This window comes from Ascidiella aspersa, chromosome 5 (assembly GCF_963924565.1).
Source record: "Ascidiella aspersa chromosome 5, kaAscAspe10.2, whole genome shotgun sequence".
NCBI lineage: Eukaryota > Metazoa > Chordata > Ascidiacea > Phlebobranchia > Ascidiidae > Ascidiella > Ascidiella aspersa.
The window spans coordinates 26,017,489-26,035,708 of record NC_139451.1 but is presented as its reverse complement, the minus strand read 5'-3'; the positions used below and the strand labels follow the sequence as shown (position 1 = coordinate 26,035,708).

Below are 18,220 nucleotides of genomic sequence, written 5' to 3'. Positions count from 1 at the left end.
CCTACGGTAAATTTCCTCGTTTTAGGGGGTAAATGAGCCATCAGTCCAAATAACGAAATCAATTGATCGGACAGAAAATCTTTGCCAGCTGTTGGTATTGGTAGCCTATTTTCCTAGTTCAGATTAACTTGAAATTCAAAGCTAGAATATGTAACCTTTTGATTCTTTATCGTCTGGTGTCGGTAACGTTATTTTCCGCTAATTGATACTTTTTTCAGTTTATTGGCAACATCCTTATGTTTTAATATATAAACTGTTGCTACCAGGCATGGTAATATAAATCAAAAACAGCTCCCCTGGTAATTATAAATCAAAAACAGCTCCTCTGGTTTTTTACCACAGGAGCTGTTTTGATTTATATCCTTATGTTTTAGTTACTTCATTGTTCCGTCATAACTAATGTAATTTTTTACTTTCGTTTTTTTAGAAATGAAAACCATTTTATAAAATAGGGGTAAATCGGATATTCATCTTTGTTAAAAGGGTAAAACATACAAAAATGGTTGAGAACCCCTGGACTAGTGACTATACCAGAATTAAAGTACATCCAAACAATAAAGTAGGTTTCTGTTATTGTGTAGTGTTCGTTTGTACACATATGAAAATCAGAAAACGCGCTGACAGACGAACAATTTGCATTTCTTATCACCGCTGCGTCGGAAAACTTTTTCGTGAAAACAAATTTTGCGTTATACGTTAAAAGACACGAAAAGTCGGAACAAAGTTTCAACGAAAAAACGAATACAAACTGTTGTAAACAGCAGGCGTGTGCGAGAAAGGATAACCAAAGCAGGAAAATAATAACTTAAATTTGAATTAAATTGATACGAACTTATAGCTTTGTTACTAAAACGATTCCAAGTGCAATTTTGAAACGGTTTTTAGTTTTGGTGTACAACAGTAACAGGCCTATATATAATTTTTTATGTTTATTAACCGAACTCGCAGCTTTGAAATTCAATCTGCCATCACAGCTCAAAGGTCTTAGCCACTGAAACAAGCAACAACGCAATATCGTCTTCGGACGATTTTTGCCATAATGAAGAATTTTCAGATTATTGTCTGGAAATCCGTTACTTGGGATTTTATTCCGAGATATTGATCACGATATTTCCCAAAGTTCGAAGGTCTGAATGTAGAATTAAGGGTAGGTCAATTCCTGTCACGACTTGGGACTTTTCAAAAAGAGTTTTTGTAAGGCTTTTCCTTAAGATATTTCCTGTTAATAACGATTAAAAAGGAAAATTTTCGCGCCTGTTGATTTTTTTGTATGGCTTTGAGTTTCTGAGTAAGTTAGTTTTCGCTATAGCGTAGACACTAAGCGAGAAGAATTTTTTTCTTTATGGAGCTTTTTGTCGACTTTCGTGCTTTATTTCAGATTTTAACAATTCTTTAAACGAGTTTTTGTGAAGCTTTTCCTGGAAATATTGTCTATTAATAACGATTAACTCAAGAAAAGTTTCGCTTCTGTTGATTTTTTCCATGACGTTGAGTTTCTGAGTGAGTTAGTTTTCGCTATAGCGTAGTAGACACTAAGCTATTTATTCTTTAATACGCTTTTTATCGACCGCCGTGCTTCATTTCAGTTACTAACGATCTTCGAACGATACTGTTTATGTTGGTTAAGGAAGATCTTCAATTGGTGGGGGAAGATCTGCAAGAGGACTTGGCGTGTCCCCCTCATCCGGAGGTGGAGGCGAGGGAAGGTGGAGGGCCTCCAGAGCAGTTTTATCTCTGGGAGACGTCGGAGCCTCTTCGTCGTAGTTAGTCGGAGGAAGAGCTACATCTTCCTGTAATGGCGTTGAAAGGTCTTCCAACGCGGGAAGTTGTTCATCCTTGTTTTCAGAAGAATCCTCTTGCTGAGGGTCTTCAAGAGGTGGCGGTAGATCTTCCGGAGGCGGCTCCGGCATTGTGTCTTCGACCCCTTGTGGATTTGGTGGAGGAATATCTTCATCAACCGGCGCTGGAGACAAGGAAACGTCCTCTGACGTAGCCGGAGCTGTTTCCTTCTGTTCCTCGCCCGGTGGAGAAAGCATTTCTTCCGCAGGAGGAAAACTGTCTTCTTTGGGGACTTCTTCAAGAGGTGGAGGGAGGACTTCAGCTGTTGATTGAGGAGTTTCTTCCACTTCTTTTTGCTCTGGAGTCTCGTCTTTAGGTATGGTTGGAGGATCAACTGAAAAAAAGTTACCGTATTAAGCGAAATTGTATCTTTTTTACGATAATGAAATATTTTGTTGTTGGAAATCTGGTAAACATTAAAACACATGAACACGTTGGAATGGCCAAAACTGAGCTGTACTGTAGGCATTGTATTAGCAAGTCATTTCTTAACAAGCAAGATCAGACACTATTAAAGGTAAAGTTTAGGATTAACTGAAGAAATTTACGGCAAAACACATGAACATTTTGGATTGGCAAAAACAGCGCTGAAAACATTGTAATAGCCCGTAACTGCTTGACGAGCAAAAAAATACAGTATTAAAGGTATATTCCAAAGTCAGGCGTTTACACAATACCTGGTTCTTGTTTAGTTTCTTCTGGAGATGGAATCGTTGCGTCCAGTTCAACCTCAAACGAGGCCAAAGCATCTTCTAGCTCGTCAAAGGTGGAATCTGCAAATTAAGCAAAAAAAAAATTTTTTGCTATTATGAACAGAGTGGTTATTAGGGACGGAAATTTCTCTTTGGTTTACTTCCTAAAACTATCACCTTTTACCAACAAAAATATTTTCTTTTGAATTTGTAAAGCACATTACGTAGTTCCCCTTACCTCGCTTCGAAACAACTTCTCCTTCTGGAGTTTCAACAGCGGCTGCCACTTTTTGCTCCTCAACATCCGGAACAGGAGCAACCGGTTCTTCAACAACAGGCGGCGGCACGTCTTCCGGAACTTGATCAACGACTGGAGCAGCATCCACAACGGGAAGAGGCAATTCCTCCGGCACTGGAGCTGTCACTGGCGCTTCTTCTAACGGATCTGGAAGCTCCTGGTCTTGTTTGTTTTCCTCCTTTTCAAGATACTCTTCAGGAGGCGAAAGTTCCTCAACAATCGGAGCTAGCAGCTCCTCGTCCTGAACACCACCTAGCGGCGGTGCGTCGGGCAGTTGGTCCACCACTGGTGGCGGTAAATCGTCGACCTTGTCTTCGGCAACAGGTGGAGGCAGCTCTGGGTCTTTGTCACCCTTTGGCGGTGGTGCTTCGGGCAGATCGTCGGACACTGGAGGCGGTAAATCGTCCACCACCGGTTTCGGAGTTTCTTCAAGGGGTGGGGGTAACGGATCTTCAGGTGTAGATAAAGACTGTGCTTCTACAGAAAATCAAGAACAATATTAATATTCTTACTATGTGTTACCACAACCTCCAACCATTATGCTCCACAGTATTGTTATCTAAATGGTAAAATATTTAACGTCTTTAAATCAAGAAAATGTCGATCTACTCTCGACTATTTTGGCCTTGCAATTTATTATCAAAGTATATATATAAATAACAAAGATTTTGAACTCTCCTTACCTTCATCTTTGGTGAGAGCAGCAACAGCAATAACTTCTCCCGTAGCAGCAGCCACCATTTCGCCTTTTGTGTCCTCTTTAACGCTGTCTCTCTTCGTTTCCCTCTCGAGGGATTTCCTCTTCTCCCCCTGCTCCAGAAGAGACTTTCTTTTCTCTTCTTCCTGCAAGGACTTCCTCTTTTCCTCTTCTTTGTGAATGGAAACTCGCTTCTGCCTCTGGGCTCGCTTCTCCTTCATCTCGTCGAGCTTTTGCGCGATCTCGTCCGAACCGCCTTCGGGCGACTTTCGCGCAGGTTCGGGCGTCTTCGGTTTGTCTTCGGAATTTATGACAGCCTTGCGCTTACGCTCCAGGGTGTTCATCCAGGGCACGTTCTGCTGCTCCGATTCCGGTTCTTTCTTCTTTTCGACGTTGATTTCGGTTTTTCTGAGCTTGAATTGCGGCATCATCGGCGGTTTTTCGTCTTCTTTCTTTTCGGCAGGTGTTTTCGTTTCTTCGCGATTCACCTTCTTGAGCTGAACGGCGGTTATTCCGCTGATGACAGCGTCGTTGGCCTTGTTCTTTTGCGGGGAAGGCTTGGGCGCCCGCAACTTGGCCTCGTTTAAGTTGACCTGGGGCATCAGGGCGTAGCCGAATTTCTCGACCTGAAATACACCAACGCTTTACATTAGGCAAGAAATTACAAGCTTGAAATAATTAAGTGGTAGGCATTTTAAAATAATATTTTGCCCAGCTTTACAAACACAGTTATCACGGTAGATCGAATTAGATTAACACGCCTAAAGGCTATTTAAAACCATCCCAAATGTAGTTCCGCTAAGTATAAGTTTTACATGTTACTTGTAAACTTTAGTAACTACAGAAAATGGCAAAACATTGCGTTTATTAGTTTTAAATTGGCAAATCTTTCTCGACTTATAAGGATACGTGGCGCATTAGGCACCTAAACGATTCACTTATTTCTTAAAATAAAGGCAAATTGGACTTTGCAGACGTTGTGAGTCACACGGTTTAAACGCAACGCGACCAAATTTGATCCGCCGCTGATATCCTAAATAACTTCAGTTTAAAAGATATAGCAACAGTCAAATTATTGACTTGAATTCCACTTGTACCGGATCTTAACTGGCTGTAAATATCATTGAATTGGGCTTTAAACTTCCGTCACACTTAGACAACGTGCATAATATTTAAACAACTTGTTTACTACGGTGAGGTTTACCTACGATCGATTCAATTATTTAATGGTATAAAATGATATTCTCCGTATCCTATTTAAACCCCGAGACCAAACTGTACAAACAAACAACATATGCGTGTGTACTGTGTACCTTGTCTTTGGGAGACGTTGGTGGAACCTGTTTCTCTTCCAGCATTTCGGTTTCGGGTTCTGCTGCTTGTTCCACCTCAACGTTTCCATCCTACAAGAGCAAGCAAAGACATTTTACAATAACGGATAATTCGGTAAAATGAAAGTGAACTATTTTTGCTCTATTTCAAGCAATCTAAAATTAGATTTTCCTATCCTAGTCCACGATCTACAAAGAGTACATTTTGTTCGAAACGCCTTTTTTTCGAAAACAACAGTAATACGCAAACAAGTTAGGATTGGACCTTTACTGTCTTAACGCTCTTTCCGACAATGGATACAAAAATATTATTGACTTGATTTAAGTGCACTTAAGTCACTGTTTTCAAATGACTTGACTTTCCCTAAATATTTTAGGAAAATGACTTGACGTGACATAAGTCGTAAGACAAATGAATTGGGTTAAAATTTTGTTTTCATTAAGTATTTGTTCGTAAAATTGGGTTCTTTGTTCTACTTTTTGCTCATAAAACAATTTGCTGTCCCTCTATTTATTGCCTATTTTGGTATTTTTAGTTAAGATATTGCTCATATAATCGGACGAGTTTACCCAATTTTCATAGCTTATAAAGTGTAAATTTTATGACAAGTACTTGACTTGGAATAGACTTGCTTTAATTATGACCTGACTTGTTACTTATTCAAAAAGACTTGACTTGGACTTACGTTATTTTACATATGACTTGACTTGGACTTAAGTTAGTTTACATATGACTTGAATTGGACTTAAGTTAGTTTACTTATGACTTGAATTAGACTTAAGTTATTTTACATATTACATGACTTAGACTTGAGTAGAGTTATTTCACATATGACTTCACTTAGACTTGAGTTATTTTACAAATGACTTGACTGGTACTTAAGTCATTCGAAAATGACTATTAGGCTACAACACTGCGACACAAACCCCACCTGTATTAGGTTTTCCATTGACCTGTCCTTCTCATTCTCTGGCACGTACTCGGCCTTGGGCCTCTGGAAGAAGATCGCGCACTTTCGGAATTCCGAACCGTCCGACTTCATGCGAACGTGTGACGTCACAAGCACGGTGCACAGTTCCCAGCCGTTGGCTCCGAACTTTTCGGCCTCGCCTTCGAGACTTTGCTGTACGCTCTGAATTCAAAAATACAGATCGTTAGGATTTGGTATGAAGTGTTTGTTAAAACAATGGTGTTAAAAAAACATTTTTTTTGTGTGTTACGAAAACAACGTCAAAACAAAGCCAAAACGACATCGTCTTGATTATTAAGACGTTTCGATACGAGATTGTACCATCTTCAGTTAATGTGACACAAATTAACTGAAGATAATACAAACTTGTTGAAACGTCTTAATCAAGTTGAGTCGATCTACTCGACCTTATAGCTTTGCAATTCATTATCAAAATGCCATAACAATTGTCATAATAAAAGCCAGTCAAAGGGTGCCTCTAAAGCAGTGGTTCTTAACCTATTTCCTTCAACCCCTTTCAAATCACCAACAAATTCACCACCCCATTCTAGAATTGACTAAATAAAAAAACCTTTGTAATATTATTTTTATACAAGTAACTGATAACATAGTAACATAATACCAAAATGTGAGTTAATTTTGCATTCAACTGTGCAACTTTAGCTGTCAATATTTTGTCACGTGTAAATTTTATACCAAGTAACATCGTAGAACTTAATTAGGATATTGTTACACTAGATACAACATACTCACAAAAGTGTCACATTATAGAAATGCTTTCTCAGAATCAATCAAAGTGACCCGTATGTCGATAGAACGACAGGACAGAGAAAGTGCATAAAATAATAAGGCTTAAAGAACGGGAGTACAATGCAACATTATAAATAGCACAGTTATAAACGCTTCTAGTGTCACAGACTCCTTAACCTGATGAGAGTTTCTATACGTTTTGCAAACAATGGAATCTAACTGGGACCGTTGTAGTCTTTAATAGAAAGCGCCTCTTTTTTGTTTGTTGCATATATAACACATTAAAACAAAGAGATGTACCGCGGGTTATAACCTCTTTTTTATTCTCTTAAACAGGATAGGGGTGATGCAATATTATTTTATAATATAAAGTAACCATTGAGTGACCAGAGAGACTTTCAGTATTCAGTATATTCCAAAGACTATTTTTCAAACCATGTGATGTGCCGCTTCGTAGAACGTTAACGCAATGGAAATTTAAAGATTTATTTTCACTGTGAATTGAGTATTTTCACTGTGAATTGAAACGTTATTTTTAATTGTCTATAATGTTTAATTAAATTTTGGGACATATTGTTGTTTCTTATTCCTTATTCGATTATTGACTACAACTTTGTTGAATATTGCGCTATTAGAAACTAATCATGTTATTCTCCAACAGTTAAATCTAGGGATGTTCAAAATAGAATCCCAGGGTAGAACTCTATGTTCCTAATCTAGAATAACGAATCCAGAATATCGAATCCTAATCAGATAATGCCAAATACTCCTGACATTCAAACAAAAATTTTTAGTATCTCAGTCGAAAAAAAGAATATGAATTAAAACTCTTTGGTCGGAACGACTTGTGTGTAATTTTTGAAAAGCATAAGCTATGCTAAACAGAATATCATCAGAACAGGAATACTTAGCATTCACAGTCTTAGAGAATAATTTGCGATTTAAATTACATTCATTGTGAATAATAAATGTAATTCTGGTTCAATTTCGTTTTTAAAAACAAAAAAAACAATTATTTGCGCTTACGTCATCAATGGGCGCCCAGACTTCGCGCACAAGGCTTTCGAACTTCATTGGCTGTTCGGTCATGTCGTCATCGTCGTCGTCGCCATTGTCCTCGTTTGTGACGTCATTATTGTCGTTCTTGTCCTTGGCGACGGGCTTCTCGTGGAAGCAAAGAGTGGTGACTTGGAATTCGCGCTTTTTCTGTTTCTTTTTGCCTTTGCCGTCGCCCTCTAAAGAATTAAGTTGGGAGATTGTAAAATTGTATAGGGTTAATATATAGCTTGTTAATTCTATAGCTTTTTAGATTGTAAAATGCAATAGGTTACAATGGATTTTTGTTTTGACAAAAATGACCGCAGTTTAGGTATTATAGTTTGACTAATTTAGTAGCCTATCACAACTCATTAAATTTAGAATAGCAACTCAAACAAACGACAAGTAAAGAAAGTCTAGCTTATTAGTACATCTACATTAAAAATGGCGAAACAAAACATCAAAAGGTGGTAAAAGAATACGTAGTACGAAAATTGAAATGCACAAACAGTACAAAAGTGTTAAAAAAACCTTAAAGGATAATTTTTTTTCTAACGGAAATTGATTTAACATAGGAGCATACACAGAAGTTTAGCTCCTTGTTGCGAAAGCTTTTAATGTTTCACAATGTTTTGTTAGTTTTTCTATTTTTGCATTAAGACAAATTTGTCTAGCAGTACAGGTTTCAACGTTTAGCTAATTTAGTATCGCTACATTTTAACGCCAAGTAAACATGTTCCAGCGGATGTACTAATATGGATTTATCAGTACATCTGGATTAAATTTGATAAAATAAACTTTCAAAAAGCTGTAAATTATTGGTATATCTGCAATAAATTGGACAAAATAAAACTTTTAAAATGCTGTAAAAGACAACGTAGTACGAAAAATTTATTGAAAAATTGGGACAAATATTTTAACAACAGTGTTACAAAAAACACTTATGAAGACAATTAAAAAAAACAATTAACGCTCGATGTTTAAATTGACATTCAAAACACCGCAAATCAATCACAGTAGCAAGTTAACCATAATTTAACGAACCTGGATCAGGTGCGTTCAGCTCCCCAACATTTATCACCTCGGTGATTCTAGAATCTTCCTCGAACAGGTCGAGCCAGTTTTCCGACCAAGTGATGTTGGTTTCTCGCGGAAGCTTCGTCTTCTGCTTTTTCTTCACTTTGATTTTCTCCTCTGTGAAAAACAACAAGTCGAATTAGAAAGTGACATTGTTTTGTCAAATTGTTCGAAAAAGCAAAAAAAAATACACTGTACTGGTTAAATTCCGATCAAGCAGCTAGGGCCTATCTATATTAGTTAAATAAGTCTAATTGTTTGTTCTGTTTGGATCAAACTGTTAAGTTATTTAAATTGTTTAATTATTCTATGTTTTCCTTTCACTCATGCGGTTTAATTTATGTGTTGGGCTTTATGTGAATCGTAATTTGTCCTTCACTTTGTGTTTGGGCTTCAAGCAGTAAGGGTTTCAGCCTTTGTATTACAGCTTGTTCGTCTTTAAGTTACAGTTGCTCACTATGCTAATATGTTTATTATTATCATTATCATATTTACTTGTTTTATATAACATTGTTGTTTTATATTCATTCGAATTAAGTTACACATGTTACTGTGGTATAAGTTTATGTAAATTATAGCAGATACAGACTTCTGTTTGGATTAACACAGACTACGTATTATAGTAAGCTAGCAATGTTGCGGCCTTTAGAATACATTTTTCTTGTGAAATTAGTCACAATAGGGTTGAACAACCTACAAGGAGTTGAAATTCTGTTTAAACATCCCCAACTTAAACTTAATGAATTTCGACTGTTATAGCTAGTGAGAAACGCGACATGTTCCCCAATGAGGTGTGGACTGTAAAACAACAACTTAAACACTACGCCATCTTCTAAGTTCAGTATTACCCAGAAACTACATTGAGAAATAAGGTGTTGTAGCTTGGGTAAATGTATCGGCAAATTGTCGTTTTTAAGCGCATTAACGAGTATTTAAAAAAAAATGCTAACCTATATACTAAAAGGATGTGATTCTTTAGTTAAGTGCCTTACCCGTGCATGTTATCCCAACACACTTTACGTTATAAATGAAGCGTTGCGATGCGTTGGCGCTGTTTCGATGAATGAAAACCATCCGCAGCGTTAGTTTCTTGGGCATCGCTTTGGGGGAAGTACCGTCCGAGTCGCCGTTGCTGACCCCGTTCTCTCTCACAAGGTCATGGTCGGCGCGCATGACCGATAGTAACCTCCCGCCTTTCGTCGCTTCGACGGAGATCTGAAAAGTCGAAAGGCGTAAGATAAACAATTGCATTGAAGCTGCAGTGATTCTCAAGCTTTCCTTACCACCGTTACTATTTATCACGCGGTGTAGTACACCCCTCCTAGATCTTAAACAAGTGCGTTTACAGTTGCATTAACGTAATGACGTCATTTGGTGTCGGATCGGATCGTTGTACGTTTTGTCCAAAACATAGGGTATTTGGTTTTTCGTTAAAAACTCTCGTTCAGAATTGCACTTAAGTTTAGACTGCAGTGATTCTTAACCTTTTCTTACCACGTCTACTTTTTTTTTAAACCCGGTGTCCTACACCCCTACAAGATGTTAAACAAGTGTCCTGCCAAAAAGGCAGCAAATACACGCAGCCACAAAGAAACGAAGGAAATTATTATGCATTAAGGTTAGAGCAATGGTTCCTTTTTGATACACGCCCCTTTTTACAATTTTAACAAAGCTCGCGACCCACGTTGTTTAAACATAAAAAAAAACATAAAGCAGAACAGCAATTTATTTCCAGGTAAGTTGCATTAATGCGAAGGACGTAACTGTTTTTTGAATACCAAATGTTTAATTCGAGGATCAGTAGCAGGGAACTATCACTTCGCCTTAAGTTTGGTCATAATTCATATAGAGTTTGTTAATTTCTCGCGCCCCCCTTGTGAACCTTACACGCCCCAAGGCGGGCGCACCCCCCAGTTTAAGAACCACTGGATTAGAGGGTTTATAGTTAGACAAAGTAAGAATATCAAAGCCCATACAAAAGTATGTAGCATTTAGAACGTTTTAAATGACGATGTTTAAAAAAATATTCCATCTATGTCTAATTAACCCTCCCAACCAAAATGCTTCAAAGCTTATTATGCCTTTTACTGGAGACAGATATGATTTATGGCCCGTCCTAAGTTAAAAACGCTGAATTGCAAAACAATACCATTTGCATAATGACAATGACTGTAATATAGTGTCAGTAAAGTTGCACAGCAAGCATTTTAAACAATAACTGCGGTGCTTGAAGTACCAATAGAAACTTCGACGCTTGTGTTGATTGCCGCGACAAAGAGTAAAGAGAGGTAAGGAGGAACAAAGTGCACTGATATTTTTCACCCCAAACTACATGTAACATTACGTGGAGAATGCAAAATGTTAAACCGGTGTGACATCATTTTTTTGGTTATCTTCTTTTAGGCTAATTCACGAAAATATAATAGATAAATACCTGCATATTATCAGAATATAGCCGAAAATGTAAATTTAAGTCTCACATGCTTGCTTGCATTACAGTTTGTATTACAAAAAGGCTGTTTTCCTAAATTACAAACAGTTTACCGGCAACAAAGGAAGCTCTATTATAGGTTTTCCAAGCTTCTCCATACATTTTTGATTTCTCCATAAATTTTTGAATTTGCTCTTATTTGTAAAAAAGGTTTGTGGCGAAGAAAACCAGTTAATCCTGACAATCACCGCTCTAAAAATGTGTTTTGGCAGGATTCTTGTATTGTTCGACATCTTATAGCTATGGGCAGTCCAAAACGATACTCTCTGACTTTCAAGTAAAGTTACTTTGAACTTTTACAGTCCCAAAACTTTTATGGCCTAGTTCTTTTGGCGCAGTCCGGTTCGTTTTTAACGCAAGGGCCGTCGCCCGCCATACACAATCCTATATACTATCAGGTTACGCCCAAAGTCGGCGACATTTTGCTGCCATGTCTCATTAGGGACCAAAACGCGAATAAAAAAAACGCTTCGCCAAATACGGTCAAGTAAGAGATTGCTAGCTCGAACGCTAAAAGTCGGCGCCGGGCACGTATTTTTTCACGCAGGCCTACCATTTCCTGAAGACGAGACACGTACTCCCCTGACTCGATCTTCGAAGTGTCGCATTCGAACTCCTTCACCGAGAAAATCCACTTGCTCTGAATGTCCATCCTGGCAACGATTCAAAGGATTAGGATTAAACAAATAAAATTCAAAGTTTAAAAACGTGAGCAAAACGAGGATCAGACATTTTATTAAAGGAATTTATATTTAGCCTTTAATAGCATTGTCAGCTCCTATAAGTAAACTACATATACATCGCAAAGTAATAATAATATTAATGAACAAGACAAAAACATTTAAAAGCAGTATAGATTAAATAAAAGTTCAAAAACGAAACATCTGGCTGACTGCTTGAAATGCAAGAAGTTACGATTAGGTTTGTTTCAACGAAAATTTGAAAAAGATAGATTTTTTCGAACCGTCTAGAACCCGCTACAAAGTTTACAAAGAAAATTACAGTTATTTGTTCCGGTGCAGCGAAGACCGTAAGGAGGTTAAAGTACATCGAGTCAATTGAACCCTGTTTGCAAATCAATTCGAAGAATACTAAAAACGGGGAGAGCATCCAAAAAAACTCTTGGCCCCTAGGCCAGTGATGATGTGGTGTGAAGATTGTTAGGGGTTCCGCGAGAAATTTCTTCATTTTTTACAAACGTTCTATGGAACACCGGTTGAAAGTCACTGGTTTAACATAATGGACGTATGTAGCATGAAAGTATTGTGATTTGCTTAATTTGTTGAACTATGTAATCATAAAATTGCAATACAGCCAGTATATCGATTTTGTGCTCATTCAAATGGGCTAAGGCATCTTACATATATGAGATGTTTAGACTTGCATTTCCGCAATTTTCAGCTTATTTTGAAGTAAGTTTTAAAAAATAGACATATATTTGTTTGTGGTAAACAGATGTAAAAAAAATACCAAAAATTTATTTCGCCGAAATTACAATGGTCCGTAGTTACCATTATAGATAATCTTAGATCTAGATGTTTTGGTATGACTATAAATGTGAAAAAAAAAATGAAAGCAAATAAATTGTTGTGTTATTTATTGTATTGCATTATTATAAACTTTTGTTGGTGTTCCGCAAAATTATTTAATTCATTAAGAGATTCGTGCCTTGAAAACGGTCGAAATGCACTGACCAAGACAAGGCCCCCTTGGCGAAAAGAGTAAACGTTTAGTGCGCCACATGTTAAGTAACACCGGTTTACCTTTTTTCTATCACTTATCAAATCAAATATAATTTAGGCAACTTACATTAGATTAAGAAACGTTTTCTTTGCTTCCATTTTCTTTAGAGACTGTTCTTTTTTTACCCTTGATCTGAAACAAAACCAAATTTTAGTTAACAAATTAAAAACATCGAAGCTCTGTTAATGATTTCTCTAGAGCTTAAAAAAGTATCTGTTTTAGAAATCCTTTTATGACTTATACTTTATAAAAACGTTATGGTAAAAAAGCTGGTACTCATTACTAGTCAGATGCATCGACTTACTTCACTTTAGGTCTCCAAAGAAAAACGGTGTGCGTCAATTCACCAGCATTATCTTTGTCGTTTGATTTCTCTGGACTTTCCTAAACACATCAAGGCAACTTTGTTAGGTAAGATCACAAATTTACTAGGTAAAAGTGTTCTAATTTAAGCTTATATTACCTTAAATTTAAAAAGGGTAAATATGACTTGTTTCGGGCGAGTAAGTTTACTTTTCAAAAAAGAAAAAAGAGAGGAAAAGTTTGTCCCGATTTTTAGACGGAATATTTACATATAAACTAAGTTGTTATTGATAGCACGATCTGCCTCTAGTTTCAGAAATGAGGGTACTTTTAAGTCCATTTTAAAGCCGAGATAGCAGAGAAAACAAATTTCGAACTCACCTCATCGCATACTAGCAAACCTAGTAATTTAGATCAGACACTTTTTACAGACGGTAAAAGATATATTACAAGCTTTGCTAGAGTATTCTGCTATTACTGATCAGGAATTAAGGTCGACATTTATCTTGCAAGATTCAAGATGATTTTCAATACTATATTATCATTGCAACATCACCCACCTCTCCAACGAGCGAGTTTCTGCTTAGGGAAGACTTGCTACCCTTTACTTTTGGAACGACGAAGGCCAACTTGTAGCTCTTCCTGTGCGCTCTTGCCAGGAGCTGGATGATGGAACTCGAATCCTCGTGGACTGGACTCTTCTTCTTTCCTCCCTCGTCGCCATTTTTTTCCTTGGTTTGATCTGAGTGGAGTTGTTTACAAAGAAATCTCGTATCAATAAGAAGTAATTAAAACAACTTTCGATTGTGTTTGAGGGGTTAATTTCTTTTTGAGGAGTTAAGCTGCTTGTTTGAGGGGTTAAAATATAAAGAGCTGGCGTATTTAAGAATCGAAAGCTAAAATACTTAACAAGAAATGTTTGATCAACAAAGGAGAAAAAATAGTTTAGAAAATAACTGCATATGTTTAATTGTCTAATAGCTTAAGTAAACACACCGCTTCGACCAACAATCAGTTAAAGCGGCGAGCTTTTCAAGCTATCAAAAAAATTTAGAACTTTTATCGTCGGCATTATGTGTTCTGTAGAGAGCAAGATTATGTGGGGAAACACATTCTAAGCTTATTTTCAACTTTCTTAAATGTTTTTAGGTAGTCAACCTATGGGCGATTTCAATGACATTTGGAAAAAAATTGTAACGAAACGAACGGTTGCTTTTAGGGCGCGCACATTTGCTGAACAAGCAAACGTGATTTTGCAACCTTGTTAAAATACGAAGCAAATTGCGAATGTTGAAACATGTTTTGCTAAAAAAAAACAAATCGTCACAAAACAAGTCGCGTATTTTTGTCGCAACATTAAGTCCAGGGTCTTAAGAAATGTGAGTGTCTTTACCCGAGCACAGGATTTACCACCTCAATTTTTAAACTTTTATATTTTAATCAACTTTTATACGATAAAAACAAACAAAATCAATCTGGGCGAAAGAACAAAACGGGGCGTTTGCTCTAATTTTACTGACTACTATTGACTTTCTATATTTAGGGCAAATATGTCAGCAAGAACACTATAGTACAGTCACCTTCTAACAGCTTATGCATAAATTCGACAACGAAAAAATGACTAAAACGTACAAAACTGGCTGCCTGCAAAGTAAAGGTGATGACCACTTACGCAAGTAGGTCATTCGTCATCGCAGTTTCGGTTTACATTTTACTTTTGTCTACATTGACAATCTACTGTCGGCCCCTAAACAAGCATGTCACTTGTATAGAGAGACACGCGATTAATATCCTACTTTCAAATTCGTCACAAAATAGGTGGTGGCCTACCACCCAAATAGTCTACTCATAGCACCAGACCCGGTTTACCTTTAGAATTTGGCTTTAACACGGCCACGTCGATCGCCGTATACTCCCGCGCGCGCCCTGCAAACTTCTGCACGTCATCGGCCGGGAGCTTGCAGTGCGTGACTTCACTGGTGACGTAGAGGTCGGTCTTTTTGGTGCTTTTCTGACCCATGCCCTGTTGCGTTGAGTTGAGTTGCGTTTCAGCTGGCTACGTCGTCATGGCGTGGACTGGTGTTGGTGGAAGTGTTAGTTAAGTCAGTTAGTCATACTAGTTTCCTGAAAAGTGTATATATGCAAAAAGCATTAGTGAGGATGCGTCACGCAGACGTGAACAGGAAACGGATCAAGTTAAAGTCGCGTCCGAGGCTCATGAACAGTTTGGCAAAACACAAGGGATTTTTCTGCCCTTGGGGGTAAACCTTGGCAATAGCTTCAAACCTAGTTGTGTTAGTACTGAGTGTTCCCCATGTTCAGTCCATTAAATGCTTAAAAAAACGTTTCTATTCGCAGAATAAAATTATCAGCACGTTTAATTGGTGAAATATGCCAACTTATAAAGATAATAAGTAAAGGAGTACATCTGGCAACAGTGTGTTACTATCAAACCGTGAAAACTACCACAACACATCTACACACACGATATGCAATTCACGGTTAAACGCTACATAAATAGTTCAATCAAATTTGTTGTTTATACTACACTGGGCATGAAAATCTCTCACGCTTTTCGCTTAACGAACGGTTGAGTGCAATGGTGGGATATGTAACTAAATGATGTATTATCGCACAGTTCGAGAGATAGATAAACTGGCATAACACAAAAAGTCCAGAATTAATGTTTATTCAACGATGCCCTACAAAATCCTTACTGAGGAAGGGTATTTAAAGTGAACATGTAACTGATTTATTATGTAGTGTCTGTTGATTTTGTTATATTACTAGCTAAACTGAATTTCAAGCGAAGTCCTTCGGTGTTGTTAGAGAGGAAACTAAAACAGTCTTGTGACAATCGCCCACTTTCCTGCACTAAAATGTAGTAGAGGTTCCTCGGAAGCCTAGTGTTGCCAAAACAGCCATTCGCCGCGCCAGCCTACTATTTGCTATACACTGTACATTGTCGAAGAAAGCAACCCATGCGACACGGGCTTAATATTTTAGTTGAGCCTCTATTTCATCACATGCAAGCACTAAACATTAAGTTATTGTAGGTGTGGCAACTGACAAGCCTGTAAAAAGCTAAGAGCCTTATTCCTTACTTAATCTGAGTGTGCTAACCACAAAGAGTCAGACACATGGGAAAAAGTTTGACGCCGTCTCTTTCTGATTCAAACAAATTCCTTGTAAAAGTTACACAACAACAATAATGATTACAAAACAATATTAAATTTAGCTTAAAAAAATAATTTTTCAAAGCGAAAAGGTCGAGTGAAATCCACAATTTTGTAAAACAGCTGGCAAAACTTGTTTTTAACTGTTTAAGTTTAAGGAGTGGTGCCAAGGCTTAAAGGGTAGCTTTTCAACTTGCTTCGAATGCCATATGCCCTGGTCAGTGACGTAAGACCAAGCTGCATGACGTCGTATCTAAACTGGCGAAGCGTTTTCAATAATTCATTAACTGCGGGCGAAAACTGTGTTACCTGATGTTCAATTTATCGACAAAGCACAGGCTACCTACACCGAGCGTATTTTGTAACAAACGAGAAAGCTTGATTCTGCCTAAAAACGCCTAATACTAAACAGCATGGAAAGCGAATCTCATCAACAAATTACATGAATCAGTTTTAATAACGTGTAAGTCACTTTGTTTCAGTGGAAAATTGCAAAAGCGGCCAAGCTATTAAGTGTTTTATCATGTTTTCTCTTTGTGGCAATTAAAAAACGAACATCGGCCCAGCAAAATTGTTCAACAAAATATACCGAGAAAAAACACAACCCTTTCGAAAACGAGCGTCACACAAACAAGAGAGCAGCGAAAACTCCCCAAAACCGGAAGAAGAAAATCACAGCATGACCGTGACTGCTATCACGCTATCTGTGCGGGCATTTTTGGCGTGTTTTCAACGTCGCTAAAAATTCGACCAATTTTAACAATGACTTGCCCCAATTTTTAATAGTTTAAAAATGAAGTGAAATTGAAGCAACAAAGTCTATTTACAATATCTCCATTAAATTACACTTGGGCATGAAACGTTTTGCAACTTTTTGGAATTAATTTAATGAATAGACCCAATTTAGAACTTTCTAACCTAGTTATACACCATATACATCGTTGTAAAGTAGGATAACCAATGCTCTACCTTATAAAGTCTTAAACGCTACGAAATGACCGTTCTCATTTAATAATATAAATAAACGTTTCAGCTGCCTACTTGGACTGGCCAGAAAGTATGATCCTCGAATAGCTGACTTATGAAAGCTAATACCGATTCTTTGCTAGGTATGAAGCTTGCGTCTGGATGTGGGCTTTCACTTCCTCGTGTCTTTAATAGTTAAAATGTGCTCATCAGCAAAAGTCCTAAATCATACAATGTTAAACCGGGACAATTACGCTCGGAGGGGCGCTTTTTGCATGCGTAATAATTTGTTGCACCAGGTTAGTGGGGCCCTGTGACAATTAGTTCGACATGAGTCAAGTTATAAAGCGTTATTCGGCGTTTGACATAGAAAATAACAAATACAGGAAAGTAAAGGAATGACGGAAACGCACAGTTTTACATTTCAGAAACTCCAAGCAACATGACTGGGTTTCCTACAAGGCAATGTGATGAACTTTTAATCCTATGAATAACACTTTACGACCTCTCGGTGTTGCGGTCATCTGTCATTGCAAAGTTTACAACCTTCTGTTGCTTCCTTGTAAATGTAAAAAGAAAGACGAAATGATACAGCAATTTCAATCACTACAGAAGGGTTTATTCAAGGTAATACACTATTAGAAGTAATCGCAATAAGTCCACCGTGAATAATGACACTCACAAAGGACACACAGTAGTAGAGAGTTTAGTTCCTTAAACAACGCGAGTCACAGTTGTAAATTAAAATAGCCCGAATCTTGTATTGTTGTTTAGGGAAGTGTTGCCGTGGGAATGGCCGCTTCACATAGGACCGCCTGCTTTGCTATTACATTGACTCAACACCCAGG

General features: G+C 37.6%; 1 protein-coding gene across 1 annotated transcript; it reads right to left on the bottom strand.

Moving 5' to 3' along the window:
- Positions 1-1,478: 1,478 nt before the first annotated feature.
- Positions 1,479-15,405, bottom strand: LOC146145644 (uncharacterized). The gene is made up of 14 exons (XM_083390635.1): positions 15,100-15,405; positions 13,791-13,972; positions 13,232-13,311; positions 12,994-13,059; positions 11,738-11,837; positions 9,686-9,908; positions 8,661-8,810; positions 7,605-7,813; positions 5,790-5,990; positions 4,840-4,929; positions 3,513-4,152; positions 2,770-3,306; positions 2,517-2,612; positions 1,479-2,173 (listed from the first exon to the last, which is right to left on the bottom strand). The coding sequence occupies exons 1-14, from the start codon at positions 15,248-15,250 to the stop codon at positions 1,623-1,625; spliced, it is 3,276 nt and encodes a 1,091-aa protein (XP_083246761.1). The 5' UTR covers positions 15,251-15,405; the 3' UTR covers positions 1,479-1,622.
- Between the last annotated feature and the right edge of the window lie 2,815 nt (positions 15,406-18,220).